The 20645-nt window shown below is 43.2% G+C and overlaps 2 protein-coding genes across 2 annotated transcripts in view; one reads left to right on the top strand and one right to left on the bottom strand.

Moving 5' to 3' along the window:
• Positions 1-6787, top strand: part of LOC144125533 (netrin-1-like) — a 159630-nt gene extending 152843 nt beyond the window's left edge. The window contains exons 7-8 of the mRNA XM_077659018.1: positions 1483-1602; positions 4239-6787. Of these exons, the coding sequence (XP_077515144.1) occupies positions 1483-1602; positions 4239-4354 (236 nt within the window). The 3' untranslated portion in view covers positions 4355-6787. The remainder of the gene's footprint in view (positions 1-1482; positions 1603-4238) is intronic.
• A 145-nt stretch (positions 6788-6932) lies between these two features.
• Positions 6933-19452, bottom strand: Syx8 (syntaxin 8). Its single transcript, XM_077659019.1, has 9 exons — positions 19394-19452; positions 19002-19101; positions 18477-18565; positions 18284-18397; positions 12997-13127; positions 7976-8068; positions 7774-7875; positions 7237-7325; positions 6933-7158 (listed from the first exon to the last, which is right to left on the bottom strand). The coding sequence occupies exons 1-8, from the start codon at positions 19417-19419 to the stop codon at positions 7261-7263; spliced, it is 720 nt and encodes a 239-aa protein (XP_077515145.1). The 5' UTR covers positions 19420-19452; the 3' UTR covers positions 6933-7158; positions 7237-7260.
• Positions 19453-20645: the final 1193 nt, after the last annotated feature.

The raw sequence follows: 20645 nt of genomic DNA, 5'->3' as shown, positions 1-20645 counted from the left end.
GCTTTATCTCGCGCACGTGATTCTCAATACATAAAGACTACAGGTTTAATTTAGAAGAGATGCGAGTGTAGTCGTGCAATAAGGAAGAGAAAAGGGGTTAATGCAAAATTCCTCAAGTGCGCTTTTCCGCATAACAACGGTGCCCGAGACAAGATTCCCGACCATGCGTTTCCAGCTGAAACAAATGAAGATGGACTAGCTTTTTGTTTGATTCTTCCAAAATACGTTTCATACATTGCATCCCCACCCTTAGCGCCTCTTCTGTAGCCTTCACCGTTCTTTTATAGAAAACTCCGCCATCTTGACTTGGGCAACGTAAAGCGAGAAAGTGCACTTGCGGAATTTTCCCACATGCCCTATTCTGACTCCAAGATAATATACGTCAAGGATACATCTTAAAGGGGCTCTGAAACGCCTTCCGAGGAGAGCACTGTGTTGCCATGAATCATTGCACTGTGTTGCCATGAAAACCAGAGCCAAATAATACTCTTCTACACGCAGCAGACAACCCACAATCACGCGTCAAAGTTGGCGAGCCCTTCCCGGCGACTTTTTCATGCTCGCGCCCTCCTCCGTCCCCCGCATCTGCGTAGACATGGGGAGAGGTGGCCATTGGTCAGATTCTTTCAGACGTCAGGCAGCTACAGTGGCCGCGGCCAATAAGCCGCCTAGCCCCGGCGGGTCGGGAAGCTCCGCTCCCAGATGGGGGGTCGGCGAAGGAGCGCCTACCCTCCAGCGTGCAAAAAGTGACGAGGAGAGGGAAAGGCACGAAGACGCTGAAATTCAAATTTTAACTACAGATAACTCAGGTTCTACAAAGCGCATTAAAAAAAAATTCTTGCTGGACACTATTCGTGAAACGGCGTGCTTCAATATCCCAGGCATGCCACAACTTTATTAGAGCCCCTTTAAAATATATTTGCTGTTTAACCGGGTATTAAATACTGCATGTTTCTGATGGTATTGGACAGACTTCTTGGCCTCAGTAAATGCACTGACCGACTGTTGTCTCAGTGCATTTGAGATTGAGGCTGCATAAGTCCAGACGGAGGCGGTCAGTTTTACTGAGCGTGGCCCAACTTTAGCGAATTTTTTTTTTCAGAATCAAACACAATAAAAGCTACAAATATAACCGTTTTAAAACTGCATTGAATGCTGCTCACAACAATAACTTCACATTCTCCGCTCCAAATCACCATCTTGCGTCCTGAAAACACACTAAGAAGGTCTTCCTGGGCTAGTTTGAGGCTGTCCGAAGGATGTACCAAGGCCGAAAAATACATGACGAGGACTTGCTGGGGGCAAGTAGAGAGCATATCCTCAGGACGATGAAATGTCAAAAACACGTCCTCCGGATGTCCTGTAGATGTAGTTCTGCAGTCTGGATGAATTCGGGCATGTTGCAAATGCAGTTTTGATGTATGCCCCACCGTAGCGAAACTGCTTACAATTAATTTGCCGAGCATGCACTCTCATCTGCAGGCAACGAAGAGATCCACGACGGCCAGCCGGGCCTTACGGCGGACAAGAACAGCATCGTCATTGACTGGAAGGATGAGTGGGGAAGGAGGCTGCGAAAGTTTCAAAGGCGGCAAAGGAAAGGCAGGTGCAAGAATTGAATGTAGCCGGGCTGAACGAGAAGCGCGCACACCACCAACCGACCCTATTTACACGCCGCCCAAGCGGAATGCGAACACGCGTGAAGTCGTCTTGGGCTTTCACCTGCATTGCTCTGTCTGAAAATGCATCATTAAGAGCGAAGGTAAAGCACGCCATGACAGCCTGAGTGGAATGCTTGCACCCCGATGCGTACCGAAATGACGAATTTATTGCGTAGAAATGTGACTATGTGCAGAAAAAAATAATGAAAAATAGTTTCAATCTGTTTGTACATGGAACTGCGGTGGATTTACGGCAAAATGATTAGGTAATCAGTGGTTCGATTGCAGGTGAAAAAAAGCTCACATTTCTAGCTGGATTATTGAACAAGTACCCATATTTTTTCAGCTGGAAACCTTCAATTCCAGCTGGAATTAAATATGTTTCCAGATGGATTACTGAACCAGTTATCACGTCCAACTGGAATAGTTCTTGCTTCCAGCGGGAAAATTTACATTTCCAGTTGGCTCCAGCTGTAAAATTTCCAGCTGGAGTAGCCCTAGCTGTAAAATGTCATTCCAGCTGGAAATTCATCTGGAAAAGTGCTTTTCCAGCTGCTGAACACGGCCCATCCAGACCTCTTATTTAGCTTACTAGGTGGCGGCGGCTGCTGCTGCTTATGGGCACAGTTATTGGACAACATTACGATGCACTGCAGCGTGTCATTGCCTTTTTACGCAGCTGTGGCATGGAGGAGGAGGTTCTGAGGAAAAGGAATGCACAGTAACTGTCTCAAACAGGTTACACACCCGAACCGTGCCATGAAGACAGGGACCAAGTGAGCTAAAAGCGGGGGCAATGAAAACTGTTGCCAGCACGGACCAGTTTCAATGACACTAATGCGGTCAGCACTCACGCGTCCCCAATATGCAACTTAAGAATACGAGCACGACAGATACGCCATAAGAGGTAAAAGATGCAGATCCGCTATCAGTAACTTTTGAATGCGGTTCTATTAATGGCATTTGATTTTCGCAATAGGTGTTACCTTGCAAGATATAACAGTCAGACCTCGATATGACATCAGGTACGAACGCACCATTGCCACGTTGGGTACTCCACTAGGGAATTGGATTGTGCTATACTCCCTAACCAACATGAAACGTTAAGCTATAAACAGAACAGAGGGAGACATAGCATAAATGCACCTGAGTTTTGCGTCACGTCTAGCGCACATCTGGTGACAGGGCGCCTTATGGTGATGCAACAGAGGTACAAGCCTCATCTAGGCGTCAAAGCAAAAGGTAGTCTTGCACACTTCTTGGGCTAGATAACGAATCCTGTGCAAATATCTGCTCGTGCACACGCGCAAGAAAAACGTGCCTGTCTGCGCTAGCTGAAAATTTTGTGAATAAGAGACACTCGGGCTGTTACACTCAGGCTGTCATGTCAAACGAAGAATACGGCATGCAATGAAGAAAAAAAAAATGATATGTCTCTGGTTTTGTTTTACTAACAAGGCTTTTTTTTTTTCTCTGGTGTCGCTATCTGGATGTGCTTGCAGGCAGTTATTCGTACGTCGGACCGTAACAGCAGATTTCACTGGTGGTTGGTCGGGCACTGAAGAATGACAAAAGCAACAAAAAATATGAGTACAGTGGGTGGTGATGCTTGTATGGCCTTCCTACTTCTTGCAGCTGCTTTCTTTTTCTCGTCATGCAGCCGAGCGTGCCCATTTTGCACCTGCATTCCACTTGTTGTTTGTGAAGAATGCCATATATACTCCGGCAGTTGCATAACCTGACTAGTCATGTGAGTAATATGTGCTCTTTCTGCGGACCTCCATTCCACTCTCCCCAGTGGTGGCAAGTGAAATGACACAACGTACCACAAAACATCTTTTTTTGTCCTTGTGGACTACGCTATGTCAGACATGGCTACCCTTGCCTCACAATTTTGTGAAAGCATACATACACTATATATAGGTTGTTTGTCATGTGTTGGCATGTAAATGTGTACTTAATGATTTGCTTGTATAAGCAAGCCCATCAACATTTAAACAAATAAAGCTGCAAGACAAAAGCTAACATATTTGCTCATATGCTGCAACAGATATTAACTAAACACTTAAAATTACTATCTTTTCTAGTAATATCAAACCAATAATAACATTTATTCAAATTGAAATGATAAAAATGGTCAAAACAATTTCCATATTACTGAATGATATCGTCAGGAAAACAGCAATGAGCTTTTTCCTCAACAGAGGTCTCATCATTGGCAATTTAGGTATTTTATTTATCGTAATTTCCGAAGAAGTTATACCACTTGAACATACCGCATGTTTTATGGCTACAGTTCTGTTCTAATGATTGCGTGATGCATGTCTAGTGACTATGTGAAGCATGTGTATGCATATTAACTCTTGTAATCGGTGCTTGTGATATGCTAATGCATCCCCTCCACCAAAGTGTGCGTTAACACATATTTACCTGGTACTAGTGTTGTACAGTGACTTTGTATATTTTTTCTTTACTTCTGCAAAGAAATGTACTTAAGTTGTATTTAAATGTGGCACACAAATTTAGCAATGAAAAAAGCTACCATTCTAAGCAATACCCTCTCTTTTTTGTTTTCAGAATGGTCTGAAGAAGGCTATGAGGAGCCCTCGCACTTTACGCAGTGTCTAATGAGCATTTACCACAATGAAACGGTGTCCTTTGACATTGCCGATGATGACATTTTACCATCCTGATGTTGTGTCCCTAGCAGTGTTCAAACAGTTGTTGAGGTCCCCTCACAGAAAGAACTTGATGTTGTCAAAGTACTCCAGATTGCTTAGTCAAACCACTTTTTCCTTCATCTTTTCCAAGGTAAGGTGGTTAAACTCATGCTTAATGAGATCAAGCAATGCCAGTCTATGCCAGAGCTGAAATGCCATTATGCAAATGAAAACATTGTGCGAAAAGAAAACCATATCTGCATTTTGATGCTGATACCAGTACAGTAACAACTGGTAGTTCTGATCATTGAGCTCACAGGTGCATATAATTCCCTCACCTGTGTTTGCTAGTGCAAAAACCTGGCCCTGTTAGGTAAAAAAATAACCGTGAACTCGATATTTTTTACTTCAGCAGTGTCAAGATTGAATGTATTTTTGATGCTGACTCAGGGCAAACAAAATTCGGTTTGACATCCAACGCAGATTAAATGAATTACTGAAGGCTTTTGGCAAATATTTGCTCCATAAACTGCTTGGAGGTGTATTCAAACGATGGACCCAGGCCCACATTTGCATGAAATGAAATTAGCTACCCAATTCACTACATTAGTTATAAATTACCAAAGGGGGTGATATCACACTCCTGAGGTAAAGAGATGTTGCTACCTCACAGAAAGAAATGTCCAGCAATAGTTTCAGCATTGTTAATACAAACAGTTTGTGACACAAACGTGAAATCAAAGGGGAATGAGCAAGGACGCTTACTAGGTTGTGAGGAGATTTTTTTAACTTTTCTCTGAAAACGAAATGTAAGAATCATTACAGATGTCAAGCTGAGCTGTCAGATATGTAGAAATGAGAGCTTTTGATTGTACAGCCATCTGTGAAAATTCCACCACACACTTGTGCCAAAACACAAGCCAACCAGGCCCATGTGTGCTGTATTTCAGTGTGCAGCCTTCACCAAAAGCACCCAGCCACCATGGTTATGGCTCAAAAGCTAACCTGGCGGCCTTGGCACTTTTGACGAAGACTGTTGCCTAGCTTTTGTGTCTTGCCAAAAAAAAAAAGATTGTAACGTCATTTTCTTTTAAAATGGTTGCTACACTTGCAAGCTCTCAGGTCTGTTTCTACATGGCCTGCAGGCTTCTTATTTAGCTGCGCACCTCATGACAGCACTGTGAATACTGCAGCTTTCGCCCTCATTTAATGTTTTCACATCACATGACCACCTCAAGGCCCCTATAAACTTCAGCTGCCTTTGCGGGTGGTAACTCCAGAATAGTTGCAACGAAACCCCTCTGTCTGCTAACAGCATCCAAGAAAACAAGAAGCATGAGTAGAAATGAAAAAAAAAAAGTAAAATGGACACAAGCAAACAGATGAGAAGTAGTACCACCCAGCATCATGTATGCTTGTTATGTGTGTGTATTCACAACATTGTGTTGCAAGACTGCATCCAAAATAGTGTTACAGGAATTACTGAGATATCAGACTTCAGAGAATTTTCAGTGCACAAGAAAACAAAAATTTGCAAGACCTGAATTCAAAACGTACCCATGATGTGCCATACACTTTTTGTATGCTTCCCTTTGTGTTACCATTTGCAAAAGAAAAAAAAAAGGTTTAAGAATATAAGTTTGTGAAACAAAAATTGTCTCAGACTTTCATTTTACAGAAGCACTTGGCTTAGTGCTTTTGTTGGTTTCAAGCGATGACACAATGTAACGAAAGGCACTTAGGCATGCAGGTTCATGCCTAAGATGACGCATTCTTTTTGTAGGCATGCAGATTGAAAATGCCCAATTCATTCATGCAGCTAATACCAAACTGCCACAAAAGAAATTCTATTTCTGCACCAAACTGTTGCAAAAAATCTGTTGCTGCATAACTGTACACAAAGTGGAACCAAAGGGAGTTGCACTGTAAAGGTATCAAAAATATGTAGCTTAATCAGTTCACACAACATCCCCACTCTATTCAAGGTTGCAGGGTGTGCGTGAAACTGCTTGAAGCAGCCGTGCTAAATACCTTTCTGCAAACCAATTTTTTTTTTTTGCTCCATGGTAACACTAACATCTCACCGTGCTTGTGACTACCTTTCATACTGATGATGCACTAAATGAAACAGACAAGAACAAATGTGGCCATCTATGTTTTGCAGTATAAAACACACAACTTAACTTGTGTTTTGGCTCTTTGTGGCACGAGAATATAAAAAGCATCTATAAAATTGGTAAATCAAAAACCCGCTGATAAAATAAGCTTGCTTGTGGCACTCTACAACTTCCAGACTGTCCAATTAAGCACCAGTCAAGCGCAGTGTTATGTTATGTACACCATTAGGTATCTGAAACAATGTACAGTAAAAATGCCAATAACCATTATTTAGTAACATAAGAGTGCTGGGCTGTTTTGCAATCAAATGCAATGGTATTGCAAGCAAGTAGTACCTACTTCCTAAGCTGCCATGCTAAAACTTTTCAGAGCAAAGTTTTCAAAATCAGTATTTACTAGCACACCACTGAGCTAATTACACACATTCACCAGTACAACTGAAAAAAAGATGCTAATCTGATTAATTTTTGAAAGGAAATGAAGATTACTTGCATTATGTAAGAAAATAATTTATTCTTTCATTGAGTACAGTGGAAAAAGTGTACCGATTCCCAGGCCTTTAATAAAGCAGGCACAAGGTGTGTTTCTGAAGTGTCGGTTATTTCGCAAAGTATAAAAAGCAACACTTCATTATATGCATACAAATGCATCTTATTTACAGACACTAACAATCTTGCAGAATTTCCAGATTGATTGCAGTTCCCTGCTCCAGATTGCCCCTGTAAGTCAGAAAAATTACTGCACACTTGATGGCAAAGATGACAATAATGTCAAGAAAGAAAAAAAAACCATCTTACCTAGCTCGAACAGCACGCATTCATTCAGAACTTGACAGCAGCGACAACAATTATGGCAACCATGAGAAGAACAATGACAACCCAATACCCTAAAATGGCAATAAAATAAATTCAATAAGCAACTTTTGCAAATAAACAAGTAAGCAACTTTTGCAACTTTTTCAATAAGTAAATGGGCGTCAGAGCAACCTCCAGACGAGTAAAATGCTACATGGCCTTTATTTTTTTAGCCTACCTGCTTCACTCCCAGCATTTATTTCTCTTTCCCACAGTTCCTGTACAGTTCAGTGAGTGTGAGAAAATGTTAATTCTTTAGCGACTACTGCTGCTACATCACAATGAAACATGGACTCAAGAGAACATTTAAAATGCTGGTGCAAATTCTGTCGGTATGCGATCCACTACAAACAATGAGAACAAATGGTTACTCTGCTCGACAGCTTAATGGCCTCAGAATGAACTTTAAACTAAGGCATACCACCGACAAATGAGGCAACAAGCAGTACCACTTTGTCTATATAAACCAAAAGCACTTACAGCAGGTTCCAGACTTCTTGTCCACTATAGCCACATTCTTTGTTTCTCTTATAAGGCGATCTCTCATGCGGTCAGTGTGTTCACCAATATCATCAATGATCTCTGAAGAGTAAAGCATTTGCCAATTTAGTCATCAGTGTTCAGAGGAGTTTCTAGTCATAAAGCAATGCGCACACATTGAGAGTAACAGTCAAGTGCTAACCATTATGAAGATTCAGCTCTTCGTTGAACCCAATGGCCATTTCCTTCTGGCGACCCAAAACATGAGAAAGGCCTTCAAGGCCTCTGTCCTGTTCTGGAACAAAAAGATCACACCATGGGCACACTTCTTACACAGCCTGCTGAATGCATGCAACAAAGACCACCAATACAAGTTGCTTTCAGGACCAACGGAACAAAGGTAAGGCAAAACTTGATTTCAATTTTTATGCAACCCAAAGAATGCTAAGCACTGCTGGCATTGTCACAAGAATTTTGTTTGCACAAAGGGTCTCGCAAAAGGTTTCGTAGCAAGTGCGCTCAAAGTTCGAAAGAACAGCCCCTTGAAGATGTCACTGGTGTCACTGAGACTTGGTTGATGTCACTGGTATTATGAAATGCAGAAAATTACTAAGGTCCTTTGCTGGCTTAAATTTATGCTGAGTTAATCTATCGCTGAGTGTGTAGAAGTGTAGCGAACGAGACCAGGAAAGCCTCTCAATTATTTCCCCAACAGTGAAAATCACCCCTTTGAAATGCCAGACAGCTAAAAGATCAACACATACAGAAGAATCTCGATGACACTAATCAGACGGGGTCGTAAAAAAATTGACCGATAGTTACAGTAGTCCCTAATGTGAAATGTGAGTGCAGCTTGATTCTGCGATATACTGAGGCAGAAAACTTGAACGACACTTAAGCAACCCCTAAGAGTGCTATGAAAAGCATTGCTGCTTTGTAGCAAAAGGCCTCTAAACTACATGAGAGCCCCACTAAAGTAAGCTTGGATAGAGTAAAAAATCAAATATAGTAAAGTGAAACTGCAGTCCCATTTCACTTTCCTTTGATGACTATGCTTTTTTTTAGTTGTCGTAAAGATCTTTGTCAAAGAAATGACTACAGTAAAGAGCATCTGACCGTGGCGACGTAGTTCCCGCGGAATGACATCGTGGCACGAGTGAAGTCTGTGATCGCGAGGCGAACATTTGTAGGCAAATGGATACCAAAAACAATAAAACGACGCTTTTTTTATTTTCTTTTTTGAGATGGCTTCACCACCAAACTCAAAAGCTATGAGGAGAAGCCAGCTTATCAAAGGCATTGGGACAGAGAGGCAGAGCGTGCGGCTCACACCGAAAAACAAGTAAACCTGGCTATGAACTTAGAAGGCGGCGCAGGTTGCAGTGAAAGTAAACCTGGTAAATGTGCAGTGAGGTGTAGGGAAAGGAAGAAAAAGGCGAACGTTCACAGCACGGCAGCACGAAGCACAAGGAAGCAGCGGCACTGCGTGGGTGGTTTTGCCGGGCTTGACTGTGTCATGCGCGTCTTATTACTGCCTCCTAAATGACACTCAGGCTGCAGGAGACACCGTGTTCATACAAAGCTTTAGTTTTCACATGGAATGAAACTTGAGTTATATTCGTAGCCGCATTGGATTCGTGCAAATGCAGTACTTACACAAGACATATAAGAAATCGCAAACGTGACAGCATAAAATGTGATAACTGAAAATAAATAACACACAAAGGAGCGACTAGAAGAATGGATGGTATTGCTGAGTGTTCCTTTAATAAACCAATGCCCCAGAGAGCATCCTTAGAACCATGCCATCACCAAGTGATATAGTAAAGACCCTGACACAATAGATTTTTTCTGGTCAAGTTACTATAGATGTGTTCTATTGCAACAGCCAGTGCTAACTGAATGTGACCCATCTTGCTTGCTCCCGCCGTATCCTCCCCCCCCCTCCACTTTCCACCTCATGCTTTCGCCTTTCTCCCTTTCACTGCTACCTCCTCCTCCGATTTTCATTCTCACCCTCCCTTCGTTATTGCCCTACTTTCATCTTTTGCCGTGCACTTAGTTTCGCTATACAGTTATGCCAGTTGCGCCGACGATGCGCAAGCGTAAAACGGGCACTCAAGAGCTGCGTTTTAAAATATTCGTATAATAATTAAAAACGAACAAAATTCGAATGCAGAAGCATGGAAAATCCAGTCACACAGATTTGTTTACGGCTCATGGTATTTTTTCACAGCCATGCACCACTGCTCAGCACTCGCGGCTCATACGGTGTGATTAGAAACTGCCACACCAGCGTTGTACGGGACGCGCAGTCCGTACGGCACAACTGGCAATCGTGTCGTCGGTCGGCTGCATGCTGCTCGCGCTGTGTACCGCATGACTTTTGATCGCGGCGTCAGTGATCTGTGAGCAGCACTTAGTAAACATTCGATGGTGAGGTATTAACCACAGTGGCACGGGAGAGTGCTTCGAAGCTACGAAATTTTGCACATTATACACAATGCACGCCAGTGAAAGAATTTTAAAAATTCACATCATCCCGAAATTCACATTAACCGTACGTAATAGTATCACCGAGATTCTACTACAAAAAAACAACAACATAAAAGTAAACATCAATAGCGACACAAAAAGGAAAGTGTAAGATTAACTGCAGCAACACCGAATATTTAAAAATCACAAAGCTGGAATTTGAACATAACATGCATTAACAGCAGTGAAGTAAACATCAAGGTGACAATGAAAAATTCATTTTATGAGTTAAAACAGGTTTATATGCATCACTTTCTGCATAAAAAGGGCCCCCCAATGAGAACAGCATAAAAAAACTTTGCTTTCTAATATACTAACGAGCAGCATATTGTTGAAAGAGTGGGATTAAGTGTGCTGCTTCTGTGAAAAATTAAAACTATGCACTCATCATGCATCCAAAGGGAGAGCAAGCCTTCCACTGAGGATGCTGACAATCGTTTGCAGCTGATGAAGTACACTGAAATGTTGTTCGAACACAGTTTTAAGACACCAATGACCATGATGGCACTAATAATTCCGAATAACATACTCTCAAGTCAGCTATTTCTGAGAACAATGCAGCAGAATACGAAGCAGAAAGGCAAAACACAAATCGACATGGCACTATAATGCTATTCTGCAAATTGAATATGCACTTAAAAAAACACAAATCGACATGGCACTATAATGCTATTCTACACATTGAATATGCACTTAAAGCTTTATGTTCCATGTGCAGTGAACTGTTTTTGTGTTTTGGTGCACAAATAGTTACTAAACCACTACAAAAGTGAACTACCTAATTTTCACACTACTGCTGCAACCTCACAACTCATCGAATGAAGAATTCCACTACATTATGTCCAGTCCTGAAGCCAGACTCTAATCATGTACTATCTAGCCTCAACAGCTGAAACTACTAATTTTAAGTTAACTTTAAAGAAATAGTAGACTATAAAATGGACAGGCACTGATAACATTTATTCACTCAGCATGTGCCTTTTTTGCCAAATATGAGGTACAGTGAGGCCAGAATGAAATCGGCATGATCGGTTTATGAATATGTACTTCAGTAGACCCTTTAACTAGATACAAGAATCGGGCTAGTTGTAGACTGGAGCTGAAAGCAGACAGGTAAAACATTTTGTTTTGCTGACATGCACTGCTCATGTTGCATTCTGGCCTGACTACACCTCAAGTTTTCTGTTATACTGTACCTTCACCTGGCACTTTCAGTCCTTTGACCCAAAATAAATGAGGCAAAGAAAGACCATCAAACTGGTAAAATAACAACATGAATGCTTACCGAGCTCTCTTTTGAGACATGTGTGCAACAAGAAGCACATTAAGGACTGTAGACACCAAATTTTGATTGAAAGTTTTCTTCTTTGTAACGATTCTTACTTACTACACATGAATGACCTACAACCGCTAAATAATTTATAATTAAATTTCTTCTTTCACCTGTTTCGGTATCAGTTTCAACAGTAGAGCGTTGGCTGAGATCAAAGGTCAGTACCAGTCACATGAGGCATGAATAAAACTACAATATAACCTTTACTTCTACGCTCTTCATGATTCCAGCAGATGAGGCAGGCTGGTTTTAGCATTTCAGTGAATTAAAATGACGAAGCAGCGATCATATCGCCATTTTTTCATGCCTCACGACTTATACTGACCTTTGACGTCATAGCCATCGCTTGGCTGCTGAAACCGAAACAGGCGAGGGAAGAAATTTGATTATAATTTATTTATTGGCTGTAGGCCACGTGGTGATCCACGTATACTGATGTCTTATGCAGTGTTACACAGAAGAAAACAGACAACCAAAAATTTCATGCCTATATTCCTTTCACCACTTCTAGTCAGAGAAGCATTACAGGAAGACTTTTTTTTATGGCTTGCGTGCTACTCTTTCTTTCATCTGCAATGGCTATCACTAGGACACATGTGCACACAATGTGGCAATGCCACCACGTCGCCTGACATACAGACGTTATTACGCTATAAGAGCCCTACTTGCGCCAAAAAAAGCAATGTGATTGGAAAAAGAAAAATTCACACTAATTAGGTAACCAGACAATTATGCTATCTGTCAAAGAGAAGAAAGTTAGAACTCAGAAGAGTTATATTATGTAGAGATGGAACTTAAATTTAATGCAACAAAGCAATTACCACCATCCCCACTTCCTCCTCCTACCTGGAGTACCTGGTTGGCGTCAGACCAGTGGGACAACCAGCTTGCTCTGGCACTCTGTGCCCTGGATCTTTTTCAACGCTTCATCTTTCACTCTTTAATAAAGTGATTTTCACTCTCTATGCTCTGACTTATCTTTGTGCTCTGGCTCACACTTGAAAAACTGTGAAAAAGCAGTACTACACAGCTCCCAGTTATTTCAAGAATTTGCTGTATAGAGAAAGTGAGATGAACAGATATTCCATGCTGCCACCTACTGCTTGACATCTTGTCATGAACACCCCCAAAAACACCGAGGACTTGCTGCCACAAGTGTAGACTACATAATAACGGGAGGCGCTTGTCCCGTTCGTCTCTGTCCCTTGTGTTTTTTGTCGCGCTGCAAGCATCCCCTCGAGCAAAATGAACCAACTCGCCCAGCAAAATGTTTTATTGAACTACATAATAAGCTCAACCTGAAAGGCAACCCGTTAGATTTTGCCACTTCTGCAGAGAGCAATATTAGCACATACCTCTCAGTACCTTCTGCTGCTGCTCCCTGATCTCACCAACTGTAAGATTCTGTGTGGCTTCAGTCTCCTCTCCATTCCAACCACCTTCACTTACAGCCACATTGGCAAGTTCAGTACCAAAAAGCTCCTTCCTGGAAGCAGAAGAAAAGGGAATAAATAAAAGAGGAAGCAGCGACAAAAGTTGCATTAAGAAAATTGGTACCGATGTTTCCCTTTCATTCGCCATTTGCAACAAATGGTATTTAGGCTACACTAACCTAACTTAAGTCACCCCCAAATAATACATCTATTTAATGTAAGAACACCCAACGAGGACAAGACTTGTCGTCAGTGGTGTCGCAGTAAAATGCGAAACATTGACCAAGTACTCAGGATGAAAGTTTATTGAGGGTGAACCGAGGCCTGAATGGCAATATAGTCACCATCTGTGATGTAATTATCAAACAACTCAATTAAGGCCAATGGGCGGATCTTGTAGCGCTTCAGGGCGGGGTAGGGCTTCAATCAGTAGTGGAACATATGGTTGTTGAAGGAGTCCATGGGGAACACATCGCTGTTTGAGCGGATGATGACTGGCGTGCGGGAGACGGTTTGGTCCTAGGAGTACTTGACAGCCCCCTTGAAAATTTTCCTTGCACTGTTGAGCGCGGTCGATTCACTGTTTGGCTTGTTCCATACTAGAATGCGGCGGCTCACCAGTTCCTGCATCTCTTTGTAGGACTCGGGCATGCCCATGTAGTAGGCTGCCATGTTGCTGTTCGGTGCATCAAAGAGGGAGCAGGTGTTGAGATACATTTCTACAAAATCAAGCGCGGTCAAGTACACATTTTGTCATTTACGACCTAGATCATGTGCTGCAGATGCTTGTTGTCCAGTCGAATGAAGCGCATCTTGGGGTCAAACAGCCATTTGGGTGTGCACACAATGTTGTTCAGTGGTGAAATTGGGCTCTGCCAGAGCCACTCATAGATTGGTTCTTCCGTTTTTTTGTTTTTTTTAACGTGTTCTTGAGCCCTCACCCACTCGTGTGCGTATTCACTCAGCATTTTTATTGCCTAGTGCACTTCTGCGGCTGTCATGGCATGCAGTTGTACTCGGAAGCTGTGCGAACAGTATTTCCAAAATTCCCGAGTTGACGCGTCTTTTGCATGCAAACTGCCCCATACTTCCAGATCTACAGTTGCCACCCCTGTCGTACCCTCCCACCTTCAAATATTCCAATATTTGGGGTTGACTAGACAAATATTAGATGAGATACCTGGGGTTTGTGGTTGTAGGTCAAACTGATGAGCAGTTTGGTTTTCGAATGAGGCCAAGGAATACAGCGCATCTGCATGACCCGTTTGACCAGCTACAGTTACAAATGATGTAGAGGTGTGGAATGCTTGCGTCGCTGATGTGAAGGCAGACTGCAGCAACTGTGTAACAAGTGGGGCCGATTTCAAAGCTTCAAATAAGTTCATGACAAATGTCCTCAGCTTCTTGAACGATCGAGAAGCTGAGGACATTTGTCATGAACTTATCTGAAGGTTTGAAGGCAGGAAATATATCGTGCGCAATTTTCGTCGTTTTGGAACGCGGCAGCAAGTAGGCCCATTCTGGATAATCGGACTGTATATCTTCTTGCGCTCCCGCTGATTGTGCTTCTGACTGGGGTAGATTTGAGTCCGGTATGCCATCCAGGCCTCGGTCAGTTGTCTCGGAGCTTTCCATGGTTTCATTAAATTCACGGGGGCCGTCCTGGTTGCCTGAGCGAGTGCAGCTTGGAGGCCGTCCCCGGAGATATACTCAGAGTCACCAAAAAAAACCCAGAAATATAAGCAAGCAGTATCTCCAAATTTTAATCTCTAAGGTTGATTGAAAATTCAAGCATTGCCTGACAGTGAAAAAGTTGGAAAGTTGTCAACTGGCTAGAATTATTGTACCCAGAAAATAGGCTATTTCACTTCCTTCCAGAGGAGAGCAGCAGCATACTGAAGCAAGAATATTTATCACGCTATTTTAAGGGCCTGAATTGGCAGCGAAAAATTGCGGTATGACTTCCATTCCAGCAGGCGTTTGTTATGAAAACTTGCCTAATGACTTTGTAGAAATCGGAGTTGACCTTAGTGATGAATACAACTATATGCCTCGTTCGACAAGGACTCCATGCTGTCTGCAGTGACAGAACGATAAAAGGAGGCAGAAGGGAGAAATAATTTTCTGCAAGATATGCAAGAGGAAGCCTGGCCTCCACCCAGGAGAGTGCTTCGATAGGTACTACACTCTACAGAAGTTCCGCTGCTGAGTTGAGTTGAGTTGTTGTATGCTACAGGTGGGATAAGCCTTGCTTATTCTGCCGACAATTGCTCCACCGTAGCGTCACTTATATGCCGCTGAAACCCTACAGTTGGATATAACTCAAGAAAGCAGCGGCTTTTCCCTGTCATAGGATCCCGTTTCAGCCAATGGCGTCGGCTGATTCTCATGACCCTACTACCGTGACTATGCAAAAAGCGGAGCCACAATGGAGAGAGGGGTCTATCCCTGACCGTAGAGGGAAGGAATTATCCGCTCTCATCTACCACTCCCCGCTTTGTCACACTAACAGGGTGACAAACCGGGGTGATAAATCAGAGCAGGGTGACAAAGCAGCGTGACAAATCAGAATCGGCCAGCGCCATTGGCTGGAAGGGGGTCCTTTGACGGGGAAAAGCAGCTGCATTCTTAAGTTGCATCCGACTATAGTGAAGCTGGAAAAAAATGCTTTAAACAAGTTTTTATAACCAAATCATGACATGGCACTCCCTCTCTTTGCAAGCGGCTAGAAGGCCTAAAGGAATGCTGACTGGTGAAGTAGACGCTGGGGAAAGTATACCTGACTGACTGGAAAAAGTTAAAGGGACACTAAAGGCACTTCCACCAAACTGCTGTTCTTAGTAAGAATGGATTCTATGGCTATTCTCAGGTAGGTTGATGTTTGCCTGGCACCAAAAGAGGCATTTACTGCAGAGACATTTTCGTTTAAAAATTTTCCCACAGCATGATCCAAACTTCCAAACTTGTGACGTCTACACTGAAAATGACTGTGATCACTATTCTCAAATGAATGCTGGTGTAGCCAACCCTCTGGGATCTGCACCCATAAAAGTGCTAGTGCAATGCTGTTTACTTGCAAAACTGACTAGTGAGATGGCAATACCTGTGCTTCATTTTGTTACCTTTTCTAGCTTATAAAAGCTCAGTTTCAAAATGGGTCGTCTGGTAATGAACCAGTTGCAGAAATCTGTAAGTCAGCTTCTCCGCAAGGCATGTTTTCCAATCAAAAGGTCTCATTCCCAGATGACACTTGCATTCTTCGTGGAAACAAAAAGCGTCAAGTTCTCTCTTCTGAGTAAACTCAGGAATGTCGCCAGTTTACTTCACGATGGCCCAGAGAGAGCTGTCAAAGAGTACAATGATGCAGCATAGATAAGAGGATTGTAGTCAACCTTCTGTACCACTGCAGTAGAGGCAAGGCAGGAACTAGAAGGAAATGGGCCTTTGTTTCTGTGCCAGTAGTAGTGAGCTCACTCATACTAAACTTTCTAAAAATCTTCTGCTGAGCAACACCGGTGCTCCAACTTCCTCCCTTCACCGCTCCTAGCCAGAACAAGGAACAACCCACTCCCCACAGCACGGTGACAAAGAACAGTCTCCCTCCTTTTCCTGCCTAGACTCTGCTGTAAGCAGAGTGCGACCATCTGGAGTTTTCATTCTCTCGAAGAATGCGAGTGTTTTGTCTGTCTGGGTTCGAGACCTTTTGGTTAGAAAACAGGCCTTGAAAAAAAGACGACTTACAGGTTTCCGCAAATGGTAGAAGCCAGTAAAAATAACATCACTGCACAACTGTACTTATCCCGAATAAATTGGTGTCAAGCTCATTTCAATTGCCCAAAGCAAACAAGGAGAAAAAGCCCATAAAGCATACAGTGGTGAAGTGTAGTCACAGACAGTAAAATGGACCACACTTTCACGTTCAATACCTTCTGTCACATTGCATAAGGGAAACAAATGTTTTCTGTCTTTAGGTGCGACGGAAAAAGTAAATATTACTTGCATATGCATAAAACATCCCCTACTTTTCGATAGGTTACGCGTCAGAAGGCTTTGATCGCCGAAGCGTGGTCCATGTTCTTCTGTCCACGACCGTACATGCCTCAGGAAACACTCAAAAACAAACAAGCACCAGAAACGCCCACGCAGCTTTTAAATGCAAGCCCCTTTTCTTTTAAAAACCTTTGAAAGAGGTCCCACACACTGTCAAATACACACGAGACAGTGCACTCTGAGTATAACGTTTTGTTCATTAGTGAACATATACCCTTTCAGTTTTCTAGCAATATCACGCAAGAGTCTACTGTTCTCTTGATCAGCGCCCTATGACGGAGCAAACCGGCAAATTTTACGCGAGTTGCTGCTTGCGCACGAAACACTGGGCTGTGCGGCAGTTGTCACCTGGGATGTACAAAAAGCTGCACGCGGACCCTCAATTCTTTCTTTCCCTTATCACATTCCTTGGTATGAGCAGGACGAGACGAGCCCCATGGCATTAACTGCTATCAGCATGCTCAGTTCCAAGGGAATCTCGCAAACACCGCTTCGCCTATTCTTTTGTCTCCAGATGCTTACAGGAACGGTTCTGGGCAATGTTTTTGATCACCGGGAGATAAAAATGCAAAGTTACTCAGTGGTTATAGCGCTCGGCTGCTGACCCGAAAGACACGGGTTCAATCGCAGCTGCGGCGGTCGAATTTCAATGGAGGCAAAATTCTAGAGGGCCGTTTCAGTGTGATGTCAGTGCACATTAAAGAACGCCAGGTGGTCAAAATTTCAGGAGCCCTCCACTACGGTGTCCCTCATAGCCTGAGTCGCTTTGGGACGTTAAAACCCTTTAAAAAAAATAAATCTCAAAACAAATGAAACTTAATAGCTGCAGTATTCTCTAGCTTTCAGTGATGGGTATGTCGAATTGTGCTGTAAGCGAATGAAGAAATTGGAAAAAGCTTGTAGCTTTAGGAACAGACTAGCAGACTATGAGTGACCTGGTTTCTGCTTTGTGCGCGTGTGGAAACTCTCGTCGTGTTTGCCACTTTGCTCAGTCATGAGGCACTGATCAAGAAACCAGTCGACGCACATGTGATATTACCAAACTGTTAAAAGGGCGTGACTACAAGGCCACATTTTCACTTAAAGAAAGAAAAAGAAAATCATTGAAAATTGTGATAACTAGGCTACGAACATGCCACAAACAACCCCAATATACAACCTTCCAGCCTGACCAGGTACGGGTGCTTTGTTCGCCAGCAGTGCATCCATTTCTCGCCCCTTGTTTAGCAGCGTGTTAACCATGTACTGGCGCCGCTCCACTTCTCCTGAGGTGCTGAGTAGACTTGTCAAGGTAAAAGTACTGCACAGTCATATCTGCATTTCCACCCAACCCGCAAGGCCGTAAAGGATACATTAAGAGCGAATTGTTGGTCAGGTCGTCTTGCAGCTTTGATACATCTGTCATAAACTGCCGAAACATTTGACGCGCTTTGCCAGTAGTCTGAAAGCAGGTGTATCAGGGTTACAAATGCAAGGGACAGCAATGGATGGTGCAGCAGCATAAGTTTCAGCAAAACATTTTATTCAAAGAACAAAAGCAAGAAAGTACTATGCAAGAACATAGTGTTGCTCCTTGTCCAAATATTGCCACAATGTTTGATCTGTGGTTTAGTTCACATTTGTTGAGATACTGTCGACACGCACTCGTTAGAGAAAAGGACTTGCTAGTGAACCTTAAGAACTCTTTTAGCATGTGAATCATCACGTGAGTACACTGACTTCGATCGCCAAGAACACACTGCTCACCAAACAGCTAAGAGATTGGCTGACTGCCAAAATAAGCGCGTTGGAGATAGGCGAGTAACACCTACAGCGATCAAAAATCTTACATTTGTTATAATAAACGAAAAACCAAAACATCATATCCCGACACTGACCTGAACATAAATAGCAGTTTGTCTCCCGTATTGGTTCCGTTGCATAATGAGGCCCATAATTTCTCGTCTTTTTGTCTCCAAAGCATCGTGAGCCGTCAGCCTGGAAGCAAAACACACGAGCTTAACGAGTCACGAGCGGTTAACCGCGTAGTAAAAGATATTCCACAAATGCAGCCAGGCCCATGTGACTAGCGGCTTGATTGACACGATACGAAGGCGTACACCGACAGCAGTAACACAACACAGAGAGCATGATACTGGCCTTAACATGAACAAATAACACAAGCAGAGAGGGGCGCTGAGGAAACACTGAAAAACTGAAACGTAGTATCAAATCTCGCGCAGTATGCACGAAAGCAACACTATTTAGAGCGGAGAAGCGAAATACCCACCACGGATCTGCCCCACTGAGCGCCATTTTGAACAACTGAAGCGTAGATAAATGAATCCAATCAGCTGATGCCATTGTGGGAGTATAGTGGCAGTTAGCGCTACAACTTGGATAGTCGCTTTTTTCTTCCTATGCTGCTGCAATATCTCTAGGTGCGCCGGACAAAGGTGGTATTAGCGTCATTAGGGCGGCATGTATGAAAACCTTATGAAAACAATCAGTAGTATGATGTAGTATATAGAGTTTAACGTCCCAAAGCAACACCTGAACTATGAGAGGCGTCACACTGGTGGGCTTCGGTTTAATTTCGACCACCTGTAGTTCTGTAAAGTGCACTAACATCGAACAGTACACGGGTGCCTTCGTTTCATCTCCACCGAAAAGGGGCTGTGACAGCCGGGCATCATGAACGCGTTCTCGGGCTCATCAGCCGAGTACTCTAACCGCTGAGCCAGCTGAGCCACCGCGCTGGGCACAGTCGACAGTATGTATAACCTTCTTGGTAGTACTATTCAGCTTTTAGTTAGAGCTGTCGTATATATATCTTATTTTTCCTGAGTTGAGAGCACCATGGCGAATTCGAAACATGAAAGATGCACTCGACAGCAGCGTACGTTAGACTAAAGCTGTGGTAGTAAAGCTGTATTTTAGTACATGCAATGCATTGTCGGCCCCGTTGCGCGCATCCGGCATCGTACGTACGTGATCGCAGTTTAATTTTATGTTATATTCTTGGCCAGTAGATATATTGGTCACTATGCATGAATGTCAAAAAGTAAACGTCATTTCTGGAGCGCTTCAGCTCCCCTGGTCATACTTCATCACAGGTGTATGCCATTTCTCGACGGTACAGTCGTCAGTTCGTCTAGGCAGCATGGACCAGCTTCTGGCTGCGCGCGCGACCCACCACTATGAGATGCATTTCATATGTGATCTGTCGTCATCGGATTTTGCATGACATCCGAACAGCTTGAAAAGCGAGCAGAAATCTTTGAGACTTTTCCGACCACAGTGCATGGTGGCCTAGCAATTTGAGAAACCGCCTTGCATAATACGTGAGGTGCGGGGTTCGATCCATGGAGTGCCGCCGGGTACAATCTTTTTCCTGGCCTGCAGGTGCTCGGCTTATCTGGGGTGAAATGCTTGGGAAACGGGTCTTTGAACCCACCTTGTGTAGATAAAAATACCTTGTGCCATGGCGCTCTTTGGCCAAAACTGCTTATAGAGTGTGATTTGCCTTTTACCTGCTTAAA

Source organism: Amblyomma americanum, chromosome 3, assembly GCF_052857255.1.
Source record: "Amblyomma americanum isolate KBUSLIRL-KWMA chromosome 3, ASM5285725v1, whole genome shotgun sequence".
In the NCBI taxonomy this organism is placed as follows: Eukaryota; Metazoa; Arthropoda; class Arachnida; order Ixodida; family Ixodidae; genus Amblyomma; species Amblyomma americanum.
Note: the sequence above shows the minus strand (reverse complement) of the source record. Positions and strands in the feature narration are given on the sequence as shown.

Coding starts and splice junctions, on each gene's coding strand:
- Syx8 (XM_077659019.1), bottom strand. CDS start 19,419: ATGGCGCTCAGTGGGGCAGATCCGTG. Junction 18,566..19,001: donor AAACTGCTATTTATGTTCAG/GTCAGTGTCGGG, acceptor ACCTGCTTTCAG/ACTACTGGCAAAGCGCGTCA. Junction 7,326..7,773: donor CAAGAAGTCTGGAACCTGCT/GTAAGTGCTTTT, acceptor TTGCCATTTTAG/GGTATTGGGTTGTCATTGTT.